Genomic DNA, 27,861 nt, shown 5'->3' with positions numbered 1-27,861 from the left:
ACCATGGACATGGATGAAATTTCCCAGAGAACTTAGCATAAAAAAAAAGGGGACTTAAGACGTATTACTAAAGAGTTGGCAGGAGATAAGCAATGCAGAAAGAAGCCAGAGACAAGGAGGCCAGAGAGGTGGGAAGAGAGCCAAGAGAGCAAGGTATCCGGAGAACTGTTTCCTGGAGGGAGCAGGCAATCAGTCAGTTGCTGCAGGAATCAGTTGAAAGGACTGAAGGATGCTCGTTGAAAGCAGCAACAAGCAAGTTGTTAAGGACCTTGGGAAGGGCCGTGGAAGGAGCAGAAGCCAGATTACAGTGAGTGAATCTGCGGACAGGAAAGAGCCCTTTTACGCCGTGTGGCGATAAAAGAAAGGAGAGAATGGGGCAGCAACTGGCTGGAGATGTGGGTTTGAGAAAGTGGTTCTTTGTTTTATAAACATAGGAGAGACTTGCTCATGGATATTGTAGGAGTCACTTGATAAGGAGAGTTTGAAGACTTATTGCAAGTGAAGACAATCAATAGAAATTCAAATGCAAAATATTGACTAGCTTTAAAAAATCACAATGTAAAAGGTCCTTAGAGATGTAAAATATGGTGCTCCCAAAAGAACCCAGGATCCAGTTATAAAATTGTCAATGGATTTAAATACACATAAGGATATAAAATGGTTCCAAGAAATTCTCTGAAGGAATCTCATTTAAACACATTTTTAAAATCACATTTTAAAATATTATTTTAAATTATGGCAATTTTAGCTCTTGTCCATAGAGATCATACTCTTTAAATAATATATATCTTTGAATAGTTGGTGGCAGAGAGAGCTTCTCCATTAAGGCTGGCTGGCAGAGTCGCTGGAGTCCCATAAGTCTTCGAATTCTTAACCTACATAAATGCTTTAAGGAGCAGGGATTCTCTAAAGTGAATGGGAAAAACAAGGGAAAAATAAAAACAATATAAATGGATTAACCTGTAAGATACAGGCTGTTTTAGAATAATATTAATAGTGTCATTCTAAAAAACAGACATGCACACATTAGCAGTTGCTGACTTTAAGTAAAATTCAAATTGCAATTAAGCCTTCCAGACCATTCCTCTAGAATGTAAGCTCTATGAAGGCAGACGTTTAGTCTGCCTCTGTGTCAGAAAGAGTCTGGCTCCTACAGGGTGTTCAACTACAATATGTTAAATGAATGAATGGACTCGATTAAAGAAAGCAAAGGCTCACATCTCCTTCTATTTATTTTTTAGAATTGAGTATTTGAAAGATATATTTCTTTACTTCCGCTCTCTCCTACCAATCTTTCTGATGAATATTTATCTGTGAAACATCTGATACAAATGATTCCATATATCCATTATTCAATCTTAGGTTTGTTTCAGTGTCTGATACCTAAACATTTTATATTTTCCAAAAAATCTACTAATGTTATTCAAATAGCTGATGTTAACCTTTATTTTCAACTCTTACTTTATCTCTTAGTACCTTTATCTATAGTATAATTACAGTACCGATATATTATCCCAGCAACATGAGCTAGTGAAAAGGCAGCATTGCACATGGACTTAGTTGTGGGCTCTGGACTCAGTCGGCTTGGATTAAAATCCTGGCTCTGCCACTTCGTATTTGTGTGATCTTGGACAAGTTATTTAACCTCTGTGGTCTCAGTATTCTCACCTGGGAAATGTGGATAACCCTACCTTACAGGGTTGTTTAAAGATCGAACAAATTAATTCATGTAAAGTATTAGAAAAGTGCTTGGTACATTGTAATCATTCAATAATGTGAACGATCACTCAATTCAATAATCAAAGAGATCACATTTCTGCTCTATTTGAGATTATAAACATTCAAATTATCTTGAAAAAATTAAAACAGTGTTTTTGAAAAACCATTGAGGCAAAGTTATTGTTACCAAAATAGGCAGAATAAACCCATCTTTTTTTAAAAAATTACCATTTTATTTTTTTCCCTAACAAAGCCTCTGCCCTACGTATACCTGGAGGAATCCTGACATCCAGTGGTTAACCATACTCATAGCAATCAACTGACTTAAGCCCTAGTTGCAATGATGTGTGACTGAAACAATAAAAAAACTTCCTGGTCTTATTCTTACTTGGATTGCTTTTCTAAAATAAGAATTGGTCATTCTTTTGCAACACAAACACATGGACAATGAATTACCAATTAGAAGCAGAATCTGTTCTATAACAGGAAGCACAGTAGTATTGGAGAAAGAGCCTTTGTTTTGACGTGAGACAGACCTAAGAGTTCAAATCCTTGCTTTATTATTTTCTGTCTATAACTTTGGGAAATGAATTTATCTAAGCTTTAGGGTTTTTTCCTTTACAATCTCCAAAATATTTTAACTCGTCTACTGTAAAATAAAATATAGATAAAGCCACCGCACAAACATACAGTTTCTTAAGTTATTATAAGTCATTATCGGGTGAACATCTTTAATCATTTTCCAGGTCACGAACAGAAGAACTTCCCCAGCCATAACAGAATTCTCTCCACAATCCATCCCAAACTTCATTCCTTCCTCCCCTATAAGGAACTACTGTTCTGATTTTTATAGTAATCATTTCCTTTAGAGCTTCATCATCTCAGTGTGCTATCCCTACCCTATAGTATTGACAATATATTTTTGAATTTGATGTGTTCTTTAAGGCTTTTTTAATCTGCAAGGTCTTCTCTCTATCCCCTTCTTCCTTTCAATTAATCTTTGAATATCCAAAATGCCGTATTTCCCACAGCCTGAACTTTGAGACTGCATTTTCATGGTGCACTTCTGTGTCCTACTGCCTTCTCTATTTCTTGCAGATTATTAGCTGGATCCAGAGGCTTGATCAGACTCAGGTTTGACCTCTTTGGCAAAACTATAGCTGGTGCTGTGTTCTTGCACCAAGAACCACATTACAGGGTATTAGCAGCTTACTGAGGGCTGCAAGATGGTGATATCTAATTATATCATTTCTTTTTAATTTATTATTTGGAATACTTTTATAAAAGGATACGTTTGCTCATGTATTCTTTGGTTACTGGTGGCACAAATCATACAGGTATGGTGGAATAAATGCTTGCATCTTTTCCTTCATTAATTTTCAAGATGATGAATTGATTTCCTTATCCTTTGGAGCTGACCAATTTTTAAATATTATATTTAAATATTTCAATTCATTGAAATAATTATCCTTTTGAAGCTTAAATTGTCCCATATTTGGCCAGTGGGAGCCTCAAGCTGGCTCCTGAATTCTTTGGACATGAGTCTGTGAGAGTTTATCTGGCATGACCAGATATAACTGAGTCATCTTGCATATTTCCTTCCCCAAACCTGAAATCATCCATTTCTCCAAGAAACTTTGGTTTATTTTTCTAGGAAATGCTATTTCAAAGCCACAGTCTGGGTGCTAGGGATATGCACTGCTACTGGGCTTGTCGTTATTTCTAAGACTCTTCTGTAGACAGATAGACACACACACACGCTTTCAAGGTAAAATAGTTTATGAGTTCATACTAGTAGTACCAATTCAAATTCAGAGCTACAGAATTTTTCTTTAAACTCTTCCATATTACGTCTGTATTCCCTTTCTTCCACACTGGCAATCCCGGTTCTCAAGGACACAAAGAATAATAGAATTAGAATATCCTAGGTACTGACTACATCTCTCATTCTCAGCATAACAATATCATGCTACCAACCAGTATAATTTCTGAGCTCTGTTAAAAATGTCTTTGTGTGTGCTCTTTCCATTTCTCTCCCATTAAAAACAGTTGTGTCATATCTACATTATCTGACAGTATAACCATTACATATCTTCTCCCTTTTAACTGGCACTTAGTCTTGGTTTTCTGTTTAATGCTCGTTACTGGTCCTATGTCATTATCTCTTTAGTTATTTTGGTTTGTCTGAAGCTTATTTTTTAGGAGATTCTTGAGAACGTGATCAGAAGAGTAATATTGTTTAAGATAATCTGAATTTTTCCCTTATAACTCACTGGTTCTTTTTACCTACATGACCAAAGGGTATAGTAATTTGTAATTTTCGGCTTCAAATCTTTTTTTATTACAGAAAGTTTTTCACAGTACACATTTTTGTATTTGTTCTGTTCCTTTGTTTGGTTTTCTTTTTCTTTAGCTGTCTTCAAAACTGTCCCTGTCTTTCAAAGCCTTTTATATATCCCTTTATTTCCACTTTATTTTTAAAATCTTCTTTAATTTCATCTTCTATTTCTCCTAAGTCATTATCTATTGCATTATTAGTTCTTGCTTTCATTCCAGTTCAGTCTTTATATTCGAAATTAATATTTTGTTTTTCTTTCTAATTCCTTCCTCAGTACTGTTACCTCATTTCTGAATTTTTCTAATACTGACTTGTGTTGTTCTTTCATGTCTTGTGTCATTTTCCTTATGCTTTTTAGCTTGTTTTGAAACAGAGGGTTTCAATTTTAATCTGTTCTGAGGGCATGTTTTTCTGGTGTGCTTTTGTTGTCTGTGGGGATGTTATTCTGTTCCTCTTTCTATTTTTTCTTATAATATTTTTTTTTTTTTTTTTTTTGCTGTACGCGGGCCTCTCACTGTTGTGGCCTCTCCCATTGTGGAGCACAGGCTCCGGACGTGCAGGCTTAGCGGCCATGGCTCACGGGCCCAGCCGCTCCGCGGCATGTGCGATCCTCCCGGACCGGGGCACGAACCCATGTCCCCTGCATCGGCAGGCGGACTCTCAACCACTGCGCCACCAGGGAAGCCCTAGCCTTAGTTTTTTATTTATAAAAATTAGCAATGATAACACTTAACTCTACAAGTTGTGGGGATTCATGACATACTTTACATATACATTTCAGATACTTCATGTAACCTTACCATAATAAAAATAACATAAAATGCTAATAATTTAGTTTTTAAAATAGCTAAATTTATAAGTGTTTTTAATGCTGTAGGCTTTATGCCAAACATCTCACGTGCATCATCTCTTTAAATCCCCACAACAACCTTATGAGTACTATGCTAGCCCCATTTTGCAGTGGGAAAACCTCATAAAAAGGATAAGTAACTTTCTCAAAGTTACACAACTAGTATGACTATTTTGGTCTTTTTACAGGAAATAAAAAATTCCCCTCCCCTCAATGAAACAAAAATGATGCAACAAATTATTGCTTATTTCCATGAAAATATCAGCCCTGAATGACATATGCACTATATGACCCAGCCATCCTACACCTAGGCAAGGCCAGAGTTCCATCCCATTCTAGGTCTATCTGACCCCAGAGGTCGATTTCTAGGCTCACGATACTATATGATTCATCAGATTCTCTAAGGTTCCTGTTTCAGTTGCCACAAAGTCTCTCGTACTGTCCAACTCATTCCAGTGGAAGCGCCATGTGAGGAAAATCCAAGCTTACCTCCAAATCTGCATTCAGTTGAACTATCACTCTTTCTAGCCCATCAAAGTCTCCATCCTTCCTCCAATTTACGTCTCTTGCTACCATAGTCAAAATGGCCCAAATTCAGATTATATACTTTAATGTATGAGGCTCTGATGGAAACAAAGTGCTTAGATGAAAACCACTATATTGCCCGTTTCTTTTTCTAGAACTTTATACCTAACAAATATGGTATGTGAATCAGCTCAACGTTTCAGTTTCATCTCCTTGCCTATAAAATATAATCTACTAATTTGCATAAAATTTGGCTGATCCTAAAGGCTAGGCTGTCACGGTTTTTCACATTTAAACTTGATTTAGGTGTATTAAGAGTGCCAGAATATTTAAATGTAATGCCAAGTTCTATGATGCTTCTTCGGGCTCTATAAAGTGATGTCCATGTAGTTTTTGAAAGTTCATTTTTCCAAACTCATATTTTGAAAGAGAAAACCTTTCCAGCTTATGATTTTTTTTCTAGTTTCTATTTGAATTTGGAGTAATTTTAGATGCACTTTAATTGAAACTTTTGCAATATGATGCACTTTTATGATTATAAGTAAACTTTAACCTAGAGAATACAAAATGGCCTGCTTGTAATACATACTTTTGATGGTAGGAATTTGTCAATAAAGACCCAGAAGAGAGCATATCAAAAAGGATAATTCCAATTCATTCCATTCATTCATTTACTCAATATTTATTGAGTATTTACTGCTTATTAGGCATTATGCTAAGCCTTGAGAATACAAGAATAAACAAAACAGATCCCTGCCCACATGGAGATTACAGTCTATATACTTTATGATATATAGCAGTTAACTTTTAAAAAGTGAGTTCTAGTCAGAATATAATATAGTAATAGGATTACTCATTATACAATTAAAGAGTTGGAAATTATCAAGGAAAGCAAAAAATTAGTATCTTATATCAGAGGAAGTATTAAAGATGATTTGAAAAAACAGATAATTATGAAAACAAAGTAGCTATGAAAAAGTATCAAAAATGACATTAAGAAATATCCCCCATATGTATAACTGATTCACTTTTTTATAAAGCAGAAACTAACACACCATTGTAAAGCAATTATACCCCAATAAAGATGTTAAAAAAAAAAAAGAAATATCCCCTATATTCATTCTCCATAAAAAATTTTGTAGGAAAAACTTTTGCTTTTACCTAGTATTTGACGGATTTCTGGCCATTCTCTCTGTACTTCTAGTGCAGATTTCAGTTTAGCACACAGAGGGATATAATCCATGTAATCCATTAATACACGAATAACACTGCCTACCAAGTGTTTCATCCAAGGAACTGTAATAAACTCACAGAACTGAGAGAAGTGATGAAATTTAATTTAGTAGTACTTTTAATACACTATATACAAAAACACTTAATTTTGTTCTGAAAAATTATTATCTGTCATTTTACAGGAAGTGAAAGTTCCCTCCTTGTAATGAACAAAAAAAGAAAAATAAACGGTTTGCTTGTTTCTGTGAAACTATGAGCCCTGAAGCACGCGTGGCTCTGATGCGATTGTATTCAGCACGATGTGGAAGAATCATGCTTCTTTCCATGCTTCTAGCCCCAACATTCCACCAAATAAGCATAAATTATTGATATATTTTCCCACATTCTTCAACATTCGGTTTCGAATTCAAGAAAAATACACTTTTTTTTTGGCCTAGTTTTATGCTTATTTCCCCATATCATTGCAAACAAAAACTCAAGAACAAGAAAAATATAAAAGTTGGAGTTGATTTTTCTTTTCTTCTAACATCCCTGATGAGCAAACATTAGGATGATGACCCAATATGAAGAAGAGAAGGATGTAACTCACCGGGTTATCTTTTACGACACAAGACGTCCATCCCGGCAGTATCTCTTCCTCTATCTCTGACCATACAAACGAATTTCCAAAGATGTCCCCGTGCATGCAGTCAAAGCACATCTCCACTTGATAGCCGTTATTCAGCAACAGCCTGAGCATTACCTCGTCATTTAGGGCATACTGAATGGCACTGGGGAAATGAGTGTCATTCACATGCATGAAATAACAATTGACATTAGCTCCATGGGCGAGAAGCAGCCTGACAATTTCATGATTATGGGCCCTCACTGCCACAAGAAGACAGTTGAGGGGATCTAAGTTTGGGTCTGCACCTGCAGCCAGGAGGACTTCTGTGCAGTGGATATCATTATTGCAAACGGCAAAATAGAGAGCAGTCTTCCGTTCATCATCATAGCTCTTGGAAATGTGGTCAGCAAGCAGGGTATTGACATCAAAGCCATTTTCAATAAGCAGTTCTAGGCACTGTGCATTTTGTCCATCTGCTGCTGAGTGAATTGGCGTTAGCCCACTTTTCTGGATTGCATGTTTGGATGTTACTGGAATAAGATATTTCAGTGCACTAAAAGAAATCAAATATCCACATGGCATGAAGAAAATCAAGAAATTAAATAAACCAACTTCCTCACTAGACAAGTGAATGCAATTTACTTAGTTTCCTTTATTTTCTGTAGATAACCTTACACAAAAACATTTAGTATTTGTCCATTGACTTACTACTTTTCAGTTTAGTGTAATTTAGTTTAGTTTTGATTTAGCTTCCCAGGCTAAATATTCCTGGGGAAAATACTGGATCTTATATATTTGGTCCTAGAATTGTAATTATTCAGGAACCCTCCCCATCTTTCAGTTCTTCTCTGAACAGCATAATATCTATAATCAACCAATGCTATGTAACGAAAAAAATATAATAGGAAAGTAAGTTCATTTGATGCCATAGAAGAATACTTCACACTCTTGACCATTATAACATGGAGTCACAGGAAGTTAGAGATGGAAGTGACCTTGAACATCACTGAGTTCAACCCCTTTATTACCAGCAGAGCCATATGAAGTCTTGAGAAGTGAAATGACTTGTCCAAGGTCACATAGATGTAGGGCAATGACTACAATTTAGGCCTCTTGAATTCTCATTTGTTACTCCCCTTTCACTGCTTCCTGAGCAATGTATGCTTTAATATCGGCCATGTATACCCTGTCTGCTTACTTGAAATTGAATTATTGGCAACAAGAAGAGTCTTTGTTGTTCCACCAACCTTACATCAGTTCAACCGAGACAACTAACCACAGCTTATGTTTCAAAGAACCTGTGACAAATAGCTGTGAATTTCACACTTGACTGATGAACTAGAGAAGTATGAGAGCCACAGGCAAGGATAAGTTGATCTCTTGTGCCTAATTCGGAGCTACCATGTGTGAATTTATGAACTTTAACAATGTGTCACTTAGTGTCAATTACGTGTCATTGGCTACTTAACTTAGCCAATGTCACCACTGAAATTGTGATAAAGGCTAATGATTTCAAAGTTTTTGAACTTATGAAATATACTTAATTACCTAAAACCATCCTTTCATGGTGGGTAGTTTAATATCATGATTATAGATTTCTATTGATATGTTGGTTGTGGTACACTTTTGTGATTAAAAAGTATATCTGGCCTTTTTATTTGGGGGAATAAAGAAACCTAAATTTATAATGGAACTTTTCTATTCAAGAATAAATTTGACATTATATTATAATATCTGTTGGTGTTGATAAAGATTAGAGTAACACAAATTTTAACCCTTGGCCAAGGGCAAAATTTTTAGAAACCTGTAGCCATCTGTTAAACGTATTAAGAAAAACAAAAAACAAAAAGGCACATTTGGGCGGCTTGTGCAGAATTCTCACTTATAACTTACCTTCTTCTAAAAGAAAATATCTTTTCATTTTAAAAGTAGTATAAATTCGATGTGGAAATTTTTTAAAGTAAAAGAATACAAAAAGAATGGGAAAAATCAAACAAATATATAGATATACAAAACTTGTGAACATTCTTCCTTTTTCTTTTTGGATTTTGGGAGGTGTATAGATAGATTTGGGATTATACCATATATACAAGCTTGTGTTTTTCCACTTGAAATGATCATGCTATGATTTATTACTCACAGATAATGTCCCTCGTAGGCAGCTCGGTGTATAGGAAGATGCCCTGCTCTGTTAGGTATGTTTCCACTTCCTCCATATTCCAGCAGGAGGGAGACGCAGTCAGGATTGCCCCCTCCTGCTGCCTCAAGCAACACTGATGCCCCATCATCCGCCAAAGCAAACACATCCCCTCCTGGCAGTATAAAACATGCGGCATAGTGATAGCTGGACAGACTGTCAAGATAATCTCTTTAAAAATAGCCTGTGGTTTTCCTTTCTGGTTAGGACTTAAAAGTATAGAATTAAGAACACCTGTGTTCTCAGTCTTTTCAACAAACAGTCATGCAGCGTGTTTCATTCTATTAGAAAATCTTTCTGTCATAAGAACATCTGAGAAATCAAGTCAATTTCCACGATAAACAAAGGCTCCCCCAAAAAGGTACAGTTAGACTTTTAGAGACAGTAGTTAACACTCGATTTCAAGAAATATTTATCAACTGTCTTCTGTGTGCAAACACCATGTGTGACCCAGCAGAAGATGCTAAGATAAATAAATCTGACTCTCTTAAGTGGCTCTGAGGGGAAATGAGACAAAATATCATCAAAGAGCACAAACTGTATAATATTCAAGTGACGTCAGGACCAGAAGGCATGATGTAGGGGAAAGTGATCTGTTTGCATTGTGGTTTTGTTGCTGACTGTGAGAGTTTGCGGCAAGCTATTTACTTCTATGAACTTCCAACTCCTCATCTGTGAACTAGAGTAATACAGCTTATTTCATAGGGCTGGTTTGATAATTAAATGAAGTTGCATTTGGGGGGCGCCTCAAAAATGTTAGTCCTTTCCCCACAGAGGATAATGTTGTCCTAGCCTTTATTTACAGATGAGGAAACTGAGACCCAGGTGCTTAAGTAACTAGGCGAGAGTCAGACAACGGGTAGGTGGCAGAAACCAGTTTAAGAAGTCGGTATCTTAATTCCTGGTTCCGTTGTTGTATAAAGCACTTGGAGGTTTCAAAGGAGGACAGCATCACGCTCTGTTGGGAAGAATTAGGAAAGTCTTCAGGGAGGAGGTGTCTCAAGACATTAACTTTGAATTGTGTTGGAGAGTATTCCAGATGAGGGCGAGGACCTGACCCAAACCCAGAAAGAATGAATGCAAGGTACGTTTGGGAATATTGCTAGGCTATTTAACTGGAGTACAGGATACATATTAGGAGTAGTGAGAGATAAACCTGGAAAAACAATTCAGGATGGTGCAGTGGGGACCTGAGCATGATTCAGTGGGCAGTGGGGAGCCACTGAGGATTTTCTGAATCGTTTATTCTACTGTAGCTGACCTTTAGGGAGAGGAGCTGAGTTGTAATATACAGTATGGATTCGCAGATGGAGAGACTGGAAACCAGGAAAGTGGTTAGGAACCAATTACACTGGTCCAGGGAAGATGGGAGGATGCAGATGAGAGGGTCTGCCAAGGTGAGAACTGGTGAGAGAGAGGGTTGCTGTAGTACACGGCAACTGACCATATTTGAAACAGAAGGTGATGGGGGAATCAGAGATAAATCTAAGCTCTCAGTCTTGGCTGAGAGAAATTATTAAAAGTGTGAAAGAAGAGGAATTCAATTTAGGAGAAGATGAGTGTGAGACCTTGGTGAGCCATCTATGTGAAAACTGGGAGCAGTCAGGGCCAGGCACTCAGATTTGTAGGTCCCCATGCATAGGGTTCAAGTGAGTTGCACAATAAGGGTCTATTGAAGGGGCGATCGAGGGATGGGACAAAAGCTTGATGCCCAGATACATTCAGGAGAGGAAGAGGAGCCAGTGAGAAGTGGAGAAAAGGAGATCCAAGAGGCAGGAGAAAAGTCAGCAACATGCAATTCCTTTTCTACATACCTTTGTGGATCAGGTGTTCCAACACATCACAGTGACCATACTCGGCCGCAACACCTAACGGGGTGACTCCAAATCCGTCTCTTAGGTGGACATTGCCTCTGTGGTTTAGTAGTAGAGCTATTATATCTTTGTGGCCTTGTTTGGCTGCTTCATGCATTGCTGACCATTGCTTGACACAGGGCTGGTCAAGGCTGGTGTGGTGTTTAAGCAGGGCAGATACCATGTCATAGGAGCCCATTTTCACAGCTTGAAGATGATTTTAGAAAGAATAGTCAATGGTAGGCATATAACATGAATACCTTACATGGCATTAAACTAATGACCAGGTTTAATATCAAAAGAGATATTAGTGATTTCTTTTCTTGTATTTTTCACACCCCTTCTATTTCTCATACCAAATTCCTATTGTGAAGTGTTAGCGTGCAAGATGATACTGCCTTTTCTTTAAGACAGACCTGAGGATGGGTAAGAGTTTCATGGAAAACAGGATGCCTATCACTAAGGAAGCTGTGTGTACTCTTCCTAAACTTCTGTTGCTTCATCAACAAAATGAAAATAACATCAACTTTTGTATAAGTTAAATAATGTATGTATGTAAAATGCTTAGTATATACTAGGAGCTCAATAAATGATAAGCATTATTATTACTATAATTTCATCACTTCTAGGATCATGGAGCCACATGTGTAAATAATGTTTATCAAATTTTTCTCCCTCTAGAATGAGTTTTTTCCCCACCAAATCCAGCAGTAAATATTAAATAAACTTCTCTTTCCCATACTCTTATGAGAGGTTAGCAATAGGAATGTTTAGAATCCAGATAGGTCAGTTGTTCTTTTTTATAGGTGAAGTAAGTGACAGCTAATGTACTACGTTTTCCAAGGTTCACTAAATCAGATGTCTCTCTCCCTCTCTGTTTTTTTCTAATAGCTGAAATTACACTGTTAAAAGTTTTCCCCCCCTTCGGATTGTTAATGGATTGTCCCAGTTTAGATATAAATACTTCTCAAAGAGGTAATGCATTTTCCTCTTAGCAGTCAAGTAAATTCTTAGTAAGAAACAGAGCAGGACGAGTGCCACTCTCTAACACTCATTCATTCGTTCATTCATCCTTTCATGCAGTTAATACGCACTGGCTATATGAAAGGCACTGAGTTAGGCACTGTGGACAACAGGAAAAAGACAGACGTAGTTCTCCCTCGTGGAATTTACAGCCTGGGGAAGAAACCTACACTGTCTTCTGTTTGAAGAGAGACTCAGAGTCTGGGCCTTTGCTGGGAAAGGCAGGAGGACATGTAGGGCCACATAGAACATCCCGGGCAGCTAGGAGGCAGAATCCAGAAAGGCTCTGAGGCCAAGGCAAGGGAAAGGGCTCCAAAAGGCATAAAAGGAGGATGAAGACAAACTTGGCCTATTTCATTTGGAGGCAGGCAAGCCATCAGGCAGTGAGATTTCAGTTTTTCTTCTGCTTACTGTCTGAAGCAGAGTCTGCTGACAAATGCCTTTCTCTGAATCACCCACCTGCCACTGGCAGCTCTAATTACAGTGAATTACCTCATCCTGGCTGGTGCTCTTGCAAACATCAATAAGTTAAACAAACTAAGAGATAATGTGTCCTCTTTTATCTTCTTGCTCCTATTCCATTTTTTCTACTTAGAAAAAATGTATTAAAATAATGAACCTCTTCCCTCATGATCTGTTTTCCTTTTGTCTGACTCAGGGAACATGTTGATTAGAGATATTAGTCTTTTGTCAAGAAAATAACAGCACATATAAGCCATATTCAACTTAAAATAATTAAAACTTTGCTTGCAGTTTAAGTTTTGGGACTAAGAATACATTTTATTTCTCATAGAAATAATAATCAAAATCATGGGGAACCCCTCCCAAGCTAACCCATGAAGACATTCTTAACAAATAATTGGCTAAAATAATGAAAACTAACAAGGTACAGAACTCGTGTAATGTAGCTAAGTAAAATACAAATTAAATAATATATGAAGTAAAAAATATATTTCACATATATGTATCTTTATATGCTTAGAGGAAACAAGCCTCAGTTGAAGAGTTAGGGAATTAGAGAATTTTGCATTGGTTATAGGCAGTATTGAACACTTTATAGTTTGCTGGCACTTTTCTTTTTTAAAAAAAATTTCGGGGCTTCCCTGGTGGCGCAGTGGTTGAGAGTCCGCCTGCCGATGCAAGGGACACGGGTTCGTGCCCCGGTCCGGGAAGATCCCACATGCCGCGGAGCGGCTGGGCCCGTGAGCCATGGCCGCTGAGCCTGCGCGTCCGGAGCCTGTGCTCCGCAGCGGGAGAGGCCACAACAGTGAGAGGCCCGCGTACCGCAAAAAAAAAAAAAAAAAAAATTCTGTCATTTTCTTTCTGGATATATGTGTTTTGCTCATATAATTTACTTAATCTCGGCAGTGAGTTATCTTCTGACTCATATAACATACCAATAGAGAAGAGATTTTTTTTTTTTGCAGTATTTTGACAAGGATTTAAAGATTGAAAGAGGAGATGGAGTAGAGAGGATATGTATTGATCTGTGAGAAAGAAAATGTCTGAAGTAAAATTAACTGAATTGTAAATGGCATAATGTTCTCGGAAAATGGAGGGCAGTGGAACTGAGATGTTGTGCCAGACAGTTCCCTCGGCTTCCTCTGTACCCTGGGACCCACCGCAAGGATAATCTTGCGGCTAAACTACTGGAGAAAGGCTACACCAGGTTCAGAGGGATGGGTAGAGAGGGAATCCGGGGGCAAAAAACATTTAATAACTGTCAGATCATCACAAATGAGATATCTACACTCAGCAAGTAACTGTATAACATGACTGTAATACATCTAAGTACCATAAGTAAGGGCCAGGTGGCTGATGGGGAAAAAGGGCCCTGAAGGGACCAAAAGTGATTTTTTTTTTCCATCTAAGGAGTATTCCATACATAAAGACAAAGATAATGGTGACAGGTTAAGACAAATAAAAATGGCATTGCGCATCAAATTTTATTTTTTAAAAGAGCACTTTTTTCTCTTATCTCTCCTTTATATGTTAATGGGCTGTGAGTAGCCAAAAGTAGCCCCAAAATTCAAGAAAAAACTGAGGAAGTGCCATGGATGATCCATTTTCCTATGAACTTAAAAAGACTTGACATAGATTCCACAATGAATGTCCTGAAGAAGGTAACCCAAGGAGAGTCCCTATTCTCCAGAAATGTGGATGATAGGGACATAAGTGAACACCTCCATAATATTTCCTTCATGAGACTTTGATTTTATCTTTGATGTTACCAGTTGGTTTTTAAAAATATTATTTCCAAATGTTAATTCTATTTTGACTCTGATAACTCAACGATCAAGCTCCTTTCCCATACTTTAGTTATTGCTAGAGTAGAGAGATCAACAATGGAGACTTTGAAATGCATATAAATACTTAATGCTCTGTTGTGGGCATTAAGCAGTAAAGAAAAATTTAAATGAAGCCAAAAGAAAACAAATGAGTGATAATCATGATTTAGTTGTCCCTTAAGAACATGAGTGGATTGAGAATAGGAAGTAGAGAATAATTGTATATTTGCAAAGTGAGATAGTATACAAACTCTGGAAAAGGGTATCTTTTTTGCAGAAATCAAAGACTATAGAAACACCAACAAATACATGCAAATACTCCATGGTATATGCCTTTACAAAAATAGATCACACTAATAATGGTGAAACAACCAGAGGTGATATTCCATTTAGTATCTGTCCCTGCTCAGGAAAACAGTTCCGTTCATTTATGAAAAGCACCATGTTACTGTGACATAAAGGCTGGTAACATGTATGCAGAGAAAAATCATCTCTTCCTCAGTACTTGTGTTTCCCCTTTTCCTCGAGCAAGAGAAGCTCCCAAGTTTTAGCTGTTCACAGTCTATCCAGGTAGAGACTAAATATCCCGGCTTCCCTGGCACCTAAATGTGGCTATGTGACAAAATCTGAACAACATGGTATGAACAGAAGTGCTGTGTACAATGTCTAGGTCATTTTCTTAGAGGCCAACATGCTTTCCCAAGGCTGCCTCTTTCCTCCCCCCTGCTGGCTGGAAAAGGTAAAGGAGGCATATCCACCCTGCCAGCCCTAGGCCACTCACTTCTGAAATGTTGTGTGAGAGAGGAATGAACTTCTTCCTTTTGAAGTCATTGCTGTTTGTTTGTGTTGTGTGTCTGTGTTTGTTTGTTTTGTTATGGAAGCTTTACCTCTACCCTAACTGTAATAATAAGTTTGTCCAACTTAATCTGAATTTGGGAAGGCTGAAAGCTCTGACACAGGGCAAGAGTAAGTAAGGAGTCAGATCAGAATGCGCCTACGCTGTGGTGACACTGTTCATGTAACAATCTTGTCCAGGGGCGAAGGCTTGCCTAGGAGATTTTCCCTCCCCTGTCTGCCGACGATCCCCTTTACATCCCCCCGAGTCACAACTCAAGAGCAACTTTCTCTTTAGAAGCTTCACAGATTCACTGCTTTCTTATTTCCCCAATTTACGTTGAATATACACCTTTGTTATAGCATGTATTAACACTAATACTCTATTTCAATCATATCTAGGCTCTCCTGCTAAACTGTTTGAGAGGAAAACGATCATAACATTCATCTTTCTATCCATGCTGTCCGGCACATGCTGGCTTACTGGGACTTTTCAGTAAACGTTGGTTGCACTGATGTTGTTGAATTAATGTTGTCAAATGTAAATACTTTACTGATGTTCAACTTGTCTACGTTTTCTGTTACTGATATTCGGGTTGTTACTGATATTCAGGTTGTTTTAAAAATTTTAGTGATTTTTAGGGCTTCCCTGTTGCACAGTGGTTGAGAGTTCGCCTGCCGATGCAGGGGACACGGGTTCATGCCCCGGTCCGGGAGGATCCCACATGCCGCGGAGCGGCTGGGCCCGTGAGCCATGGCCGCTGAACCTGCGCGTCCGGAGCCTGTGCTCCGCAACGGGAGAGGCCACAACAGTGAGAGGCCCGCGTACCGCAAAAAAATAAATAAATAAAAATTTTAGTGATTTTTAGTGTGGACAGGAGCTGTGGTATTGTTTTCTCGCTGTGCCCACAGCTCGTGATGCTTTATTTGCTTCCTCTGTGACTGCTGGTGCACAATCTCAAGGCTTCTCCCTCTCTTCCTGCCACGCCTACACTATTTCATAACGTCTCTCTTCTCCTGAGCATCTACCATGTGGCAAGAGTTTTACATATTTATATTTTTCTCTAATTTTTTATAACAATTCTGCATGGTGGTGTTGTATTTCCATTTTATACTGGAGGAAACTGCGGTCCATGACTACAATCTCACAGCTAGAATTAACATTCACATAACAATACTGTATTGTATATTGGAAAGTTGCTAAGAGAGTAGATCTTAAAAGTTCTTGGGGTTTCCCTGGTGGCACAGTGGTTAAGAATTCACCTGTCAACGCTGGGGACACGGGTTCGAGCCCTGGTCCTGGAAGATCCCACATGTCACGGAGCAACTAAGCCCGTGCAACACAACTACTGAGCCTGTGCTCTAGAGCCTGCAAGCCACAACTTCTGAACCCGAGCACCACATCTACTGAAGCCCACGCGCCTAGAGCCTGTGCTCCACAGCAAGAGAAGCCACCGCAATGAGAAGCCTGCGTACCGCAACGAAGAGCAGCCCCCGCTCGCTGCAACTAGAGAAAGCCCGTGAGCAGCAACGAAGACCCAACGCAGCCAAAAATAAAATAAGTAAAATAAATAAATTAAAAAAGAAAAAGTTCTCAACACAAGAAAAAACAATGTGTAACTATGTGAAGTGAAGTATGTTAACTAAGCTTTTTGTAGTAATCATTTCGTGATATAGACATATGTCAAATCATGTTGTATACCTTGAACTAATACCATGTTATATGTCAATTATACCTCAATAAAATGGGGGGCAAAATAAATCCAAGGATCTCAGGTGCCAAAGCCGAAACTCCTACTCCACATCTATGTCCCTAAGAGAAGGAAACTCTTACTCCACACCTATGTCCCTAAGAGAAGGAAAGGTTATCTTTGGTCATTTGTAGTTAATCTCATCTCTCTCTACTTCTACAAACAGACCTGCTAATTCTTATCTGTCAGCAAGCAGCAGGATACACAAGCCTGAGAAGAAGCTGATAGATAATCGACACCTTCAGGCTTACAATCATTCCTGTGTTGTGTCACAGTGGCAACCCCCTAGTGGTGCCCAGGGCTGCACCTGTGTGCTCAGAATCTGCTGGATCTCCTGCCTTTCAGTTCTTCTTCCTTGTCCTGCTGTGGACCTGACGTCTCTCTTTGGAGTTCCCTTTCTGCTTCTTTATTCAGGCTACAGATCACACATGCAATCTTCCTTATAGCTGGACCCCAGTTAGAGAATATTCCTTTAGAATTGGCACTCCTGGCCTCATAAAACTCCTCATTCGGATCCCTCCTGATTAATTGTTGCTGAAAGAGCTTTCACATTTGACCTCTTTGTGGGATAGAAAAACAAAATCATAGGACAGGTGAGATGGGGGTTAGGGGAAGACCTCAGGGAATGGAAGGAGATGAGGTCACACAACTTTAGCCAATCAATACACAGTGGTTTCCAATAAATACTTATTAAATATTATTTATCTCAAATTATAAAAGTTCTAGAAAGAAAGGTCATTTACCAAGCAGAAGAGGTGTCTCTCCTTTGTCATTTTTGGTGTTTGGCCACACTCCTTTCTCTAGTAAAGTTCTTACATTTTCCACCAGACCAGCTTTGACTGCCAAAGTTAAGGGTGTTTCTCCATCAGAGGTCTTGAACTCCCAGAGCGTCTTATAGGATGCTGAGATATGAAAGCATTGTGTAAAGTTAAAAATCTTTACTTAAAGGATATCATATAGATCAGAATGATGCGATATTATCTACAGTAGATTGAACAAAGTCAACTGATGAAAAAGGGGAGACTAAAAGGAGATATGATTAAAGTCTAGCAAATGACAGTGAGTAGAAGTAGATGAGCGTGGTCTTGCTAATCAAGTTGACAGCTAGCAAACCAACATCTATGTCTCAAGGTGACTTTTTAAAAAAATGATAAAGGGTTGTGAATTCTCATTTCTTAATAAATTGTAAAACAAATCCCCAATCCTTTGTATTATTATTTAAACTGCATCTGAAATTGCTTTTTATCAAATGAAGTCTGTGAATGTGGGAATGAGAAGTATTTGAATGAATGTATCCAGTCAGAATATGTCAGAAAAGAAATACCATGCTTAACATCATCTATTTCTGTGTGTCTGACTATCTGTCTACCTGTCTACCTGTCTAATTATCTGTTTTTAACATTTTTTTAGCTGGCTGGCTAGCTGGATAACTAATTATCCAGTAGCTATCATTATCTCCTACAGCAGAATCAGGGAGCAACATTGAAGGTTGAAAAGTAGAACACTTTCAAATTGTTTTATAAGATGCTGAGATGTGAAAAATACTATGTTAGAACATCAGAATTATTATTAATATTTAACCCTAGGTAAGCTTACCGCAATAATTATTGTTTGCATTATGAAAAAATTAATGTAATATAAGGATAGATATTGTAAGTACTACTTGCACTAAATAATACTCTTTCGGATACCACTAACTCAAGTGACAATTCAAGACGAAAATTTAAAACTGACTTCTAAAAGCAAAAAGCTTTATTTTAAATAAATTAATTCATGCTGCAGACAAACTTTTAAGTGATAATCACCAAACATCTTCCCACCAACCTGTGTCATACTTTTAGGAGGATGCAAAGGGTGAACCCTGAACCCCACAAAAGGTACTGATCTTTGTACTCAGTTTAAAGCATGAGTACTGCCTTTTCCAAACTGCAAATCATCTTTTATTCTAATTTTTCTTTTTGCTTGTTATGTTCATTGGGATTACTCCATAACATCTACATTATGGCTTCAGTTTGGTCAAGGGGATTTTATGTTCTCTTACCATCCAGGACAACCTCAAGTATTTGTCGAATGGGTTGAACAACAGCTTCATGCAATGGAAACCATCCTTTTTCATCAGCCTCATCCAATGCATATTTATATTTCACATACTCCTGGAGCTCAAGAATGTGACCTAAAATAAACACATGGGCTGATAACAAATCTCTTGGCCAAGTAGAATCTCCAATCCATCCTACTGTAGGTGATACACCCATTTACCTTGCTTTATGGCTTCCACCAGCTTTCTCTTTTGATCACTTAGTGGTACAAATCTACAGAGAAAGAAAAACAAGCCATATTTGTATTCATGGTATACTTCAAGGAACCAAAACATTTATTTAGTTTTTGCACATACTTTTAATAATCAAGATCTAAAAGAAATGCACACAACTGATTTTATCTACTTTAAAAACATAAATGTCTAAAAGTCAGATACAGAGTGTATTTATGATACATTGGACCTAAGAACACTAGTGACGATGGAGAAACAAGATTATAACATCGTCTCTGAAATTAGTTGTAGGCAATGAGAAAGGGGTAAACAACTGGAGTCAGAGTCAGAAGAGCTGGGTTCAGGTTTTGTGGTTTTGTGATCCTGGGGAGGCCAGTAACCTCTCTGGATGGTGGTTCCTACATTGGTAGAATGAGGGGATTAAATAGGAACATCTCTAAGGCTTCTCCCAAATTTAAAGACACTATGCTCAATAAAGGTTTGTTGCTTTGAACTTAATAATTGCTAATTAATGATTGCTTACTTGGGAGTGTATGCTCTACACTGCATGTTAGAGTCTTTAAGCAACTGATCCACAAGTGAAAAATAGGCTGAGCATTTACCGAACAAACTCTCAATCACTGGCCCAGCAGGTCATTGTCAGCTCTCAAGGAAGTTCTCTGGTGTGTGTGTTTATTCAGAGGCAACAAGGTATTTCGTAAGAAATTGATTTAATTCTATTAAAGCAGAAGCATCCACTGGTATTCTAGGACTGTGAATGCCTTCCTGGGAACTCTTAAGTTTTAAAATCTGTTGCAGATGAGGGAAAAATTAACGAGATCAGAAATTTAAATGTAATATGTCCATTTTTTAAAAGCTCAAAAGCAATAATTTTATAGCACTGAACCTTTTCAAAAGCACTTCAGAATTTCAGAATACAGGATTCTAAATACTATAATAGAATGTAAAGGTAAACTAAAGTTTGTTTTTGTCAGAAGTATAATGTATGCTATTCAAGACAAAAATTTACTTTGGCAGTTTTAGACTCTATAACTCTTGCCAACACAAAGCACCAATTTTATGTGAAATTTGTTAACTGCTGTCACTTGAATAGTAGATAATTAAATAGGCTCTGGTTTATATATTACTTTGTCATACATAATAAAATCGTTCAACTCTTTTCCCATTCATTAAACTTACAAGCTAGGTGAATTAGCATTATTCTTCGTATTTTAAAGGTGCAACATGGAATCCATTTCTTATAAAGGCTGCCTGAGTCAGTAGCAGAACCGATTCTGTATACTTAGCTATACGTTAGTCGTATAAACAGTGCTTGCAAATTGGTTCACATTATTTATTGTCCTGTTTGATTCCATAGGAATTTAGGAAATAGGCAATCATATACAACCAAATTCAACTGGGAATTTCCCATCTAGGTAATCTCCATATTCCACAGGAGATGGGGATTTGTAGAAGATCAAATAGCCAAACTTGTGCACAGTAGCTCCTGTACGGTATTTAATTCCTTGCCAGAAAAGAAAGGGAAGCATTTTCCTGGAGGAGGGCTCAGGAAATGTCATTCATTTCATTTTACAACAAAATGAAGGCCATGAAAAAGTTTGGGTGAGGATAGTCAATTTGAATGTTACCTTTCAGGATAAAACACAGTCTTGCTGGCTTCAATGGATTCTTGAATACTGAGCTGAACATCATAACTTGTAAGATGATCTTCATCGGGGTCATCATTAGCGTCCATGACTGAATATAATTTTGAAAGAGGCAAATTCTTATTATCAGCAAATGCCACAGAACCGCATATAGAGTTTACCTGAAAGACGCAAAATGAAAATGCATTCACTTTTCCTCATTTAACAAACACAATGCAGTTAATATTTTAATCCATATTGTATATATAACACCCATTCTAACTTTTGAAACCTTAATTACCTGCCCTTTGGGTGTCTACATTTTCTAATTTTTGACTTTCTTTTGAGTAATGACTATAGTTGGGCTTACAAGAATTACTTTTTCCACACTTCTGACATACTAATTTGTCCCATGTTTCTTCTCAAGACATTGTTCTACACAGCACATTAGAAGTTCAAAACTCTGAGAAGAAAGACGGGGTAGGAATAAAGAACGGTGAGCCTTTCACATTCTTTACTTTTTCTTTATTCTCTGTCTGTTGTGTGTGGTTTTTTTTGTTTGTTTTTTTGCAGTACGCGGGCCTCTCACTGCTGTGGCCTCTCCCGTTGCGGAGCACAGGCTCCAGACACGCAGGCTCAGCGGCCATGGCTCACGGGCCCAGCCGCTCTGCGGCATGTGGGATCTTCCCGGACCGGGGCACGAACCCGTGTCCCCTGCATTGGCAGGCGGACTCCCAACCACTGTGCCACCAGGGAAGCCATGTGTGTGTTGTTTGTTTTTTTTTTTGCTGATTTAGTCCTTTCTTCACACCCATGGTTTGAGTTGGCTGCCTTGAATTGCAGTTATTTCTGTATTTGTGTTCAACTCCTTCTACCAAAATCTATGTTCTTTGAGGTGAAGGGCTCTACCTCACTTATCTCTGCATTGCCTGCAACTCTAAAAGGTGCCTGGCATAGGGAAGCTTCCCAATGAACAACTGTTGAATTAAAGTTGGAGAGAACAGGACGTCACAAATGTAGTGACTTAGCCCTGCCATCAGGAAATTTGATAGAGCAAGTGGAGAAGACACGAAGGAAACTTCAAATAGAAGGAAATGAGAACTTTTAAGCACTGTTCTTCTTAAGAAAAGACTGTCTAGGACTTCCCTGGTGGCGCAGAGAGCATTAACCTGACAAAAACAGCCTTAGGCACTTGGAGGACTTCTTTACTGACCAGTTTAGATGGGTTTGATAGACCACATGGCTCTCTGGGTGCTTTAGGAAATCCACCTTTATGGACTTGTGCTACATGCATTCCTGGCCATGGAAAGATCCTTTCTCACACCTTGATGGAAGGGCATCCTTAATGCAGTTAGGGAGGATGGAACTGCTAATATAAGGACAGGTGTGGTAAGGACCAGCTTTATTAAGTGAGGCTTAATTGTGGGAACTGTTAAACAATAAGCAGGGTTAAAATGGACTCCTGCTTTTGAAAAAGAGTCAAAAACAGAGAGGCTTCTGGACTGACTTACGTCATTTATTGATGGCTAGTTCAGTTCTCCCTAATCCACTTGTTTCAACCAAATCAGAGCCACCATGAACGGTTGTGCAGGATGTGCGCTACACAAGTGTTCCTGGTTGACGAAATCCAGCCAAATCTCCCCTACTCGAGTTGTGCACGCTGGCAGGGTGCTTCCCCGAGGAAGCAGCATCTTTTCTTCATCTGCACCAAAGCGCTTATAGCTGTGGGATTCCTGAACTCAGCTGAAAATTTTTTAGCACCAGAAAGTTAAACAAAAAGAGGCCAGATTATTTAGTGTTTTGGATAATAAATGAGGAGAGATAGACATGACACCTTTTACCATCCAGTCTTCCAATCTTTTCCCAAAGTGGAAGGGCCTCAGGATTTGGTTACTCTCCTTCAGAAAGAAAGCCATGGTATCTCAGCAAGTTCAAAAGTCTGACACGTACCCGAGGGACCTTATTCACCAAGTAGACTCAAGTGGTATTTAAAAAAATCTATTGTTTCTCTGTTCATTGTCTACCTTCTCCGAGAACGTGACCCAGTAAGAGCAGAGAATTAGTCTACTTTCAAAGCCAAGAGAAGTACCATCTTAAGGTATGTGGACTATAAATGGGTGTTGAATGAATGAATGAATGAGCTAATAAGTGAACCTAACATAATCTAGGTTCTGCTTTATTCTTAGAGTTGACCATTTTCCTCAAGTACGGAATCTTCTAACTAAATGAATCTGATTGCCCACCCTGTGTCTGGCTTCATTGTTCTCTCATCTGTGCTTTTACATCTTATTCCTCTTTATTCACAAGGCCCTCCCAGCTGTTCCAACTCATGGTCCCCATGGCCTCAAGCCCGGCTCCAGCCATTCCTCCTTTGGAAGGAAGCCCTTGCTGAAATTCTTCAGCTCCTCTCTGGACCTCTTCATCCATGAATATCTCCTCTTATATAGTATTTTTCCAACATCTGGATTTACACTCATTTTGTATTAGCTTTGCAAGTTCTTCACATTTTCATGTTTTATATTCTCTCTTGGACTATTAGTTTTCTGAGGGGAAAAAAAAACACCTTACTTTCTTTGTCCTTTATGTCTTTTCTCTCTAATTCCACTCCTAATCAACTATAGGAAAGTGCCATTCTCAGTGATCACTGGGAAAAAGTTGTTGACTCATTACTGGCAGACAAGTCCTGAGTCCCTTCTGGCAGCATGATTAGACGATGAAGTTAGCAGTGTGGCATCACCCGTCGCCTGTCTCACTAATGTCACTGTGGAGATGAGGAGATTGCATGGCTCTGGGATTAGTAATGGGATCCAGAGACTTTCGCCTATTTAAATCACCAGCTTAACTCTAAACCTGTTTGAAATTTGGGCTTCCAGTATGTGAGACACCACAGACTCCTTAGAGAACTGAGTTGCTCTGTGGAAAGTTTTTTATTTTTTTTTAATGTCCTTTTAACTACCATCCAGAAGGATGTTATCTAAGACTCTTAACTATTTTGTATCCCTAACAACAGCAGGATCTAAATGGTGAGGAAAGTCTTGCTACTACATGGAACATCTCCCATCTAAAATAAACTGTCTCCAACATTTTCCTGAAAGCTTGGGATGAACTGAAGACCTGTGCACAGGTACTCTAAGGTGTCAGACAGACAATCAAGGGAGCATCATTGGAACAGAACCAGAGACATCAAGATGCAATGAGAAGAGCAAAAGGAGATATATCTGTCTACTGCCAGCCTTTATTTAAAATTATTTAAATAAAGCACCAACCAGGAGTCTGAGGAAAGGCCAAATAATATTTTGACATCATTTAAGACCTATTCACAAAAACCCCACTTCTCAGTCTAGATAATTAATTGACCTTTTCTAGATAATCATTTGTCAATCTTTTTCTGGATAAGCCCATTAGTGAGATTTATTTATTCTCCATAAGTAGCTGATTTACAAAATAATTGGGACTATCATTGGAAAGTTAGCCTTTTCAGTTCAGGCACTGGTTAACCTTGTTTAGAGTCAGGAACACGTTTGATGAAAGCAATGGATTCTCTCTCTGGAGGGATGCATGCCCACTCAAAATTCTGCATAAAATTTTAGGGAATTCATGGATCCTCTGAAGCCCTTTCATGTACCCCAGGAAAAGAACCACTAAATTAAGGATTTCCAAATGCTAAATGTATTATTCAGATATCAAGAATTTTTAGTTTACTGTCAGATGGGCTGAGTAAAATCCTAGAGTAAGATGGTGGGAAAAGGATTTGGTTATCCTGTAAGTTTTAGAATAACTTTGGTAATAATAAAAATGGTGATTATGATAATAGCCGTAAGTTATTGAGTGCTTGCTTTGTTTCAAGCACCATGCAAAGCACTTTGCGTACACTGCCTTGCTTTAAATCCCCCAATTCTACTTTGTAGGTATTAGAGGTTTATTGTACATAAGTGGAAACTTAGGCTTCGAGAGGTTGAGAGACCCACCCAATGTCACAGAGCTGCTAAGTAGCGTCTGGATAGAGTACGGTAACTTCATTTTTAATGTCTTTCCAAAGCTGCAGGAAAACAACCCACAGTCTGCTGTACTTAAAAGAAAACATTCTGATCTTGCTCTTAACAGTCAGCTCTTGATGACAATAACTTCCAAAATTAAAAAATAGCTTCCAGGGACACATCAATCTTTATCGTCAGCTCTGTGCAATAGAGATTTGTGTTGCTTACGGTGGTCTGAGGTATTGTAAACTTGCTTTTATTCTATACTTTTTGTCTTGGAATCTAAACATTACTGCCTAAAAAATTGGATCAACATTCCAGTTTGTGCCTGACTGAAGTGGTCAAGGGGTTGGGACGATGTTGCGGGTATGATGCAGGGGTGAACACGGGTATATGATGCCTCTCAGCACTGAATTCTCTAAACTCCCCTCAATCCACAATCCAGGCTGCCACAATGCTGTTGATGAGTTTGTGAGGCCCCTCAGACCTTCCCTTGAAACCTGTGAGCTCCTAAAGCGTGGGACCAAGGTCCTCCTTCCCCCTGGACCGGGCCCAGCATAACTTTGTTCCCCATGAATTGCTTGGTTGGCTTGCTTCCAATTACATCCAAGTCTGCTTACATCACTCACTCACATGCTCTGTCTTAGGCATAAAAAATTGAAACCGTGTCTGTGGGTTCTAAACGGGGCTGGTCTTAAGAGTTCCCGGAGTGGACAGATGCTTCCATGATGCAAGGAAGGACTTTGTGTTCATAAATATCACCCTACCTCAGCACCTGTCACATCAGTGTAATTCTGTTACATCAGTGAGAGAGTCTGTCCCTTGGGGCTTATTGTTCCATCTTCCAGTGTCCCTTTTAAAATGCCAGTAACACCATACTGGCCCCCCATGGAGGACCAGGATCTCTTGGATTATTTGCTGAGGGTGACATGGGGTGGGGAAGACGGTAGAGGGTCTAAGACTGAATCTAGTGGAAGGTGACAGGAGGGGATAAGAAAAGGGCAATACAGTAAAATTTGGTGTTCCTTATACAGGGTCAGCCCCAAAATAAACACTCTTGAGGTTCTGAAAGAGGTGCAGGTTCTGCTGTGTGGAACTGGGGACACTGATATTCTGAGGAAATTTTCTTTTACCTTGAAAGTGCAATGGTTCTGGAGCAAGGAGCTTATCTATTAGAGGTCCCAGAGGGAATCATCAGGATTTGTCCCATGAGAGGAGTAGCTTTAGTTAAAAGGCATTTTCACATTTTGATTTTATTAGAAAAAGACAGTTTTCATACACAAAACAATATTCATTCTCATTTTTCTTCATTTTGACCTTCATCTATGTAATATTGAAGACATATGGAAATCAAAATAAATAAAATGTTGTTACAACTTTGTTTTTTATTCGGTGGCTACACACTTTTGCTTTTTCAGAATCCTGTAGCACAAAGTGGCAAATCAGATAAATGGCTTTTTTAGGCTGATTTCAGCAACAGAGTCAACTAGTCCCCAGGAGATTTCAGAGGGACGCGAAACTGTCAGAATTGGGTTCCAACGCACAGACAAAGGTAACTTCTATTTACAAGTAATAAGTTACAGCAATTCCCTCTTCGTGGTATTTGCCTTTTCTATTAGAGAGAAATCCTATGAATGACAAGGAGAACTAGACCAGTTGAAATAGCATCTTCCTTAACGGCACAACTAGTTCTGATAAACCACACACACACACACACACACACACACACACACACACACACACACACACAATGTTAGTCCAGAAAATGAATGCTACTTTTATGTTGCCTCAAAAAGTTACAACTCAACATTTTAGAAAGGATATAAAAAGGTGAAGTGGACATATTGTTCTCTAGACACTAAGTATGATATCTGGTATGTAATAAGAATTCACTAAGTATTTGCTGAATAAATAAATAATTGAATGATCAAATATATTCTACTCTTAAAATTAGCAAAAGAATAGGTTAACCTTGTATTTTTCCTCCACGTCATATGTATGTTTTTGCCAAGTTCACATCCAATTTTGGGGCTGCACTAACTGAGGCTTAATTTCTAAGTAAAAACATTAGTGATAAAACCTGTCATACTAGTTTTGCTTATCTCTAGTTTCATATTACAAAACTAGACATTTTTACTCCCTCCTATTGATTTCCAAGGCAATTTCAATTGTGACAGAGATGGCTGAAGATGTATGCTAGTTTTTGAAAATGACACTCACATAGAATAGGAAGGAGCTTTAGGTTCACAATTATGTGGATTTCTAGAGGAATATAAACAAAAGAATGGAAAAGAATAGAGCAGACATGGCCCGTGAAAAGGCAAATTATTCACAGACATGCCCTTATCACAAGCTGGTATGATGCCATGATTCTTTTAAAGACTTATCCTTTTGTCTGTAATTCTAAATGTAGGAATCTATCATATAGAAATTCAGAGATGTGGAAAAAGATTTGTATGTGAAAATGTTCACCTCTGCCATATGTAAACTGCCAAAACATTAGAAACACTATCAAATGTCCAACAAGAGGGAATTTGTAGAAGATATTATTGTGCACCCAAGCTATGGAAAACTATATAGTTATTAAAATTCATATCCTTGAAGAATAATGCCATAGATAAGTGTTATATACGAGAATGAGGTTCATTTAATCAGATATGACCAGACACTTTGAGGGAACTAAGGTTGATTTTATAGAGCCAAAGGTTACAAAGTCTTCCAGAAAACTGGCCTGGTATCTGGTTCACAGACTGAGCCTTACAGGTGGTG

General features: G+C 38.3%; 1 protein-coding gene across 1 annotated transcript; it reads right to left on the bottom strand.

Annotated features, from left to right (window-relative positions):
• Positions 1–733: 733 nt before the first annotated feature.
• On the bottom strand, positions 734–26,299 carry ASB15 (ankyrin repeat and SOCS box containing 15). Its single transcript, XM_029234125.1, has 10 exons — positions 26,226–26,299; positions 21,119–21,227; positions 19,478–19,530; positions 19,260–19,391; positions 17,962–18,120; positions 11,284–11,529; positions 9,413–9,584; positions 7,255–7,825; positions 6,594–6,747; positions 734–906 (listed from the first exon to the last, which is right to left on the bottom strand). Exons 2-10 carry the CDS (start codon positions 21,223–21,225, stop codon positions 734–736), a joined length of 1,767 nt encoding a protein of 588 aa, XP_029089958.1. The 5' UTR covers positions 21,226–21,227; positions 26,226–26,299.
• Positions 26,300–27,861: the final 1,562 nt, after the last annotated feature.

The sequence above is a fragment of the Monodon monoceros genome, unplaced genomic scaffold, assembly GCF_005190385.1.
Source record: "Monodon monoceros isolate NGI ecotype Baffin Bay Population unplaced genomic scaffold, NGI_Narwhal_1 Super_Scaffold_2, whole genome shotgun sequence".
Lineage (NCBI taxonomy): Eukaryota > Metazoa > Chordata > Mammalia > Artiodactyla > Monodontidae > Monodon > Monodon monoceros.
This window is presented reverse-complemented; position numbering and strand designations above follow the sequence as displayed.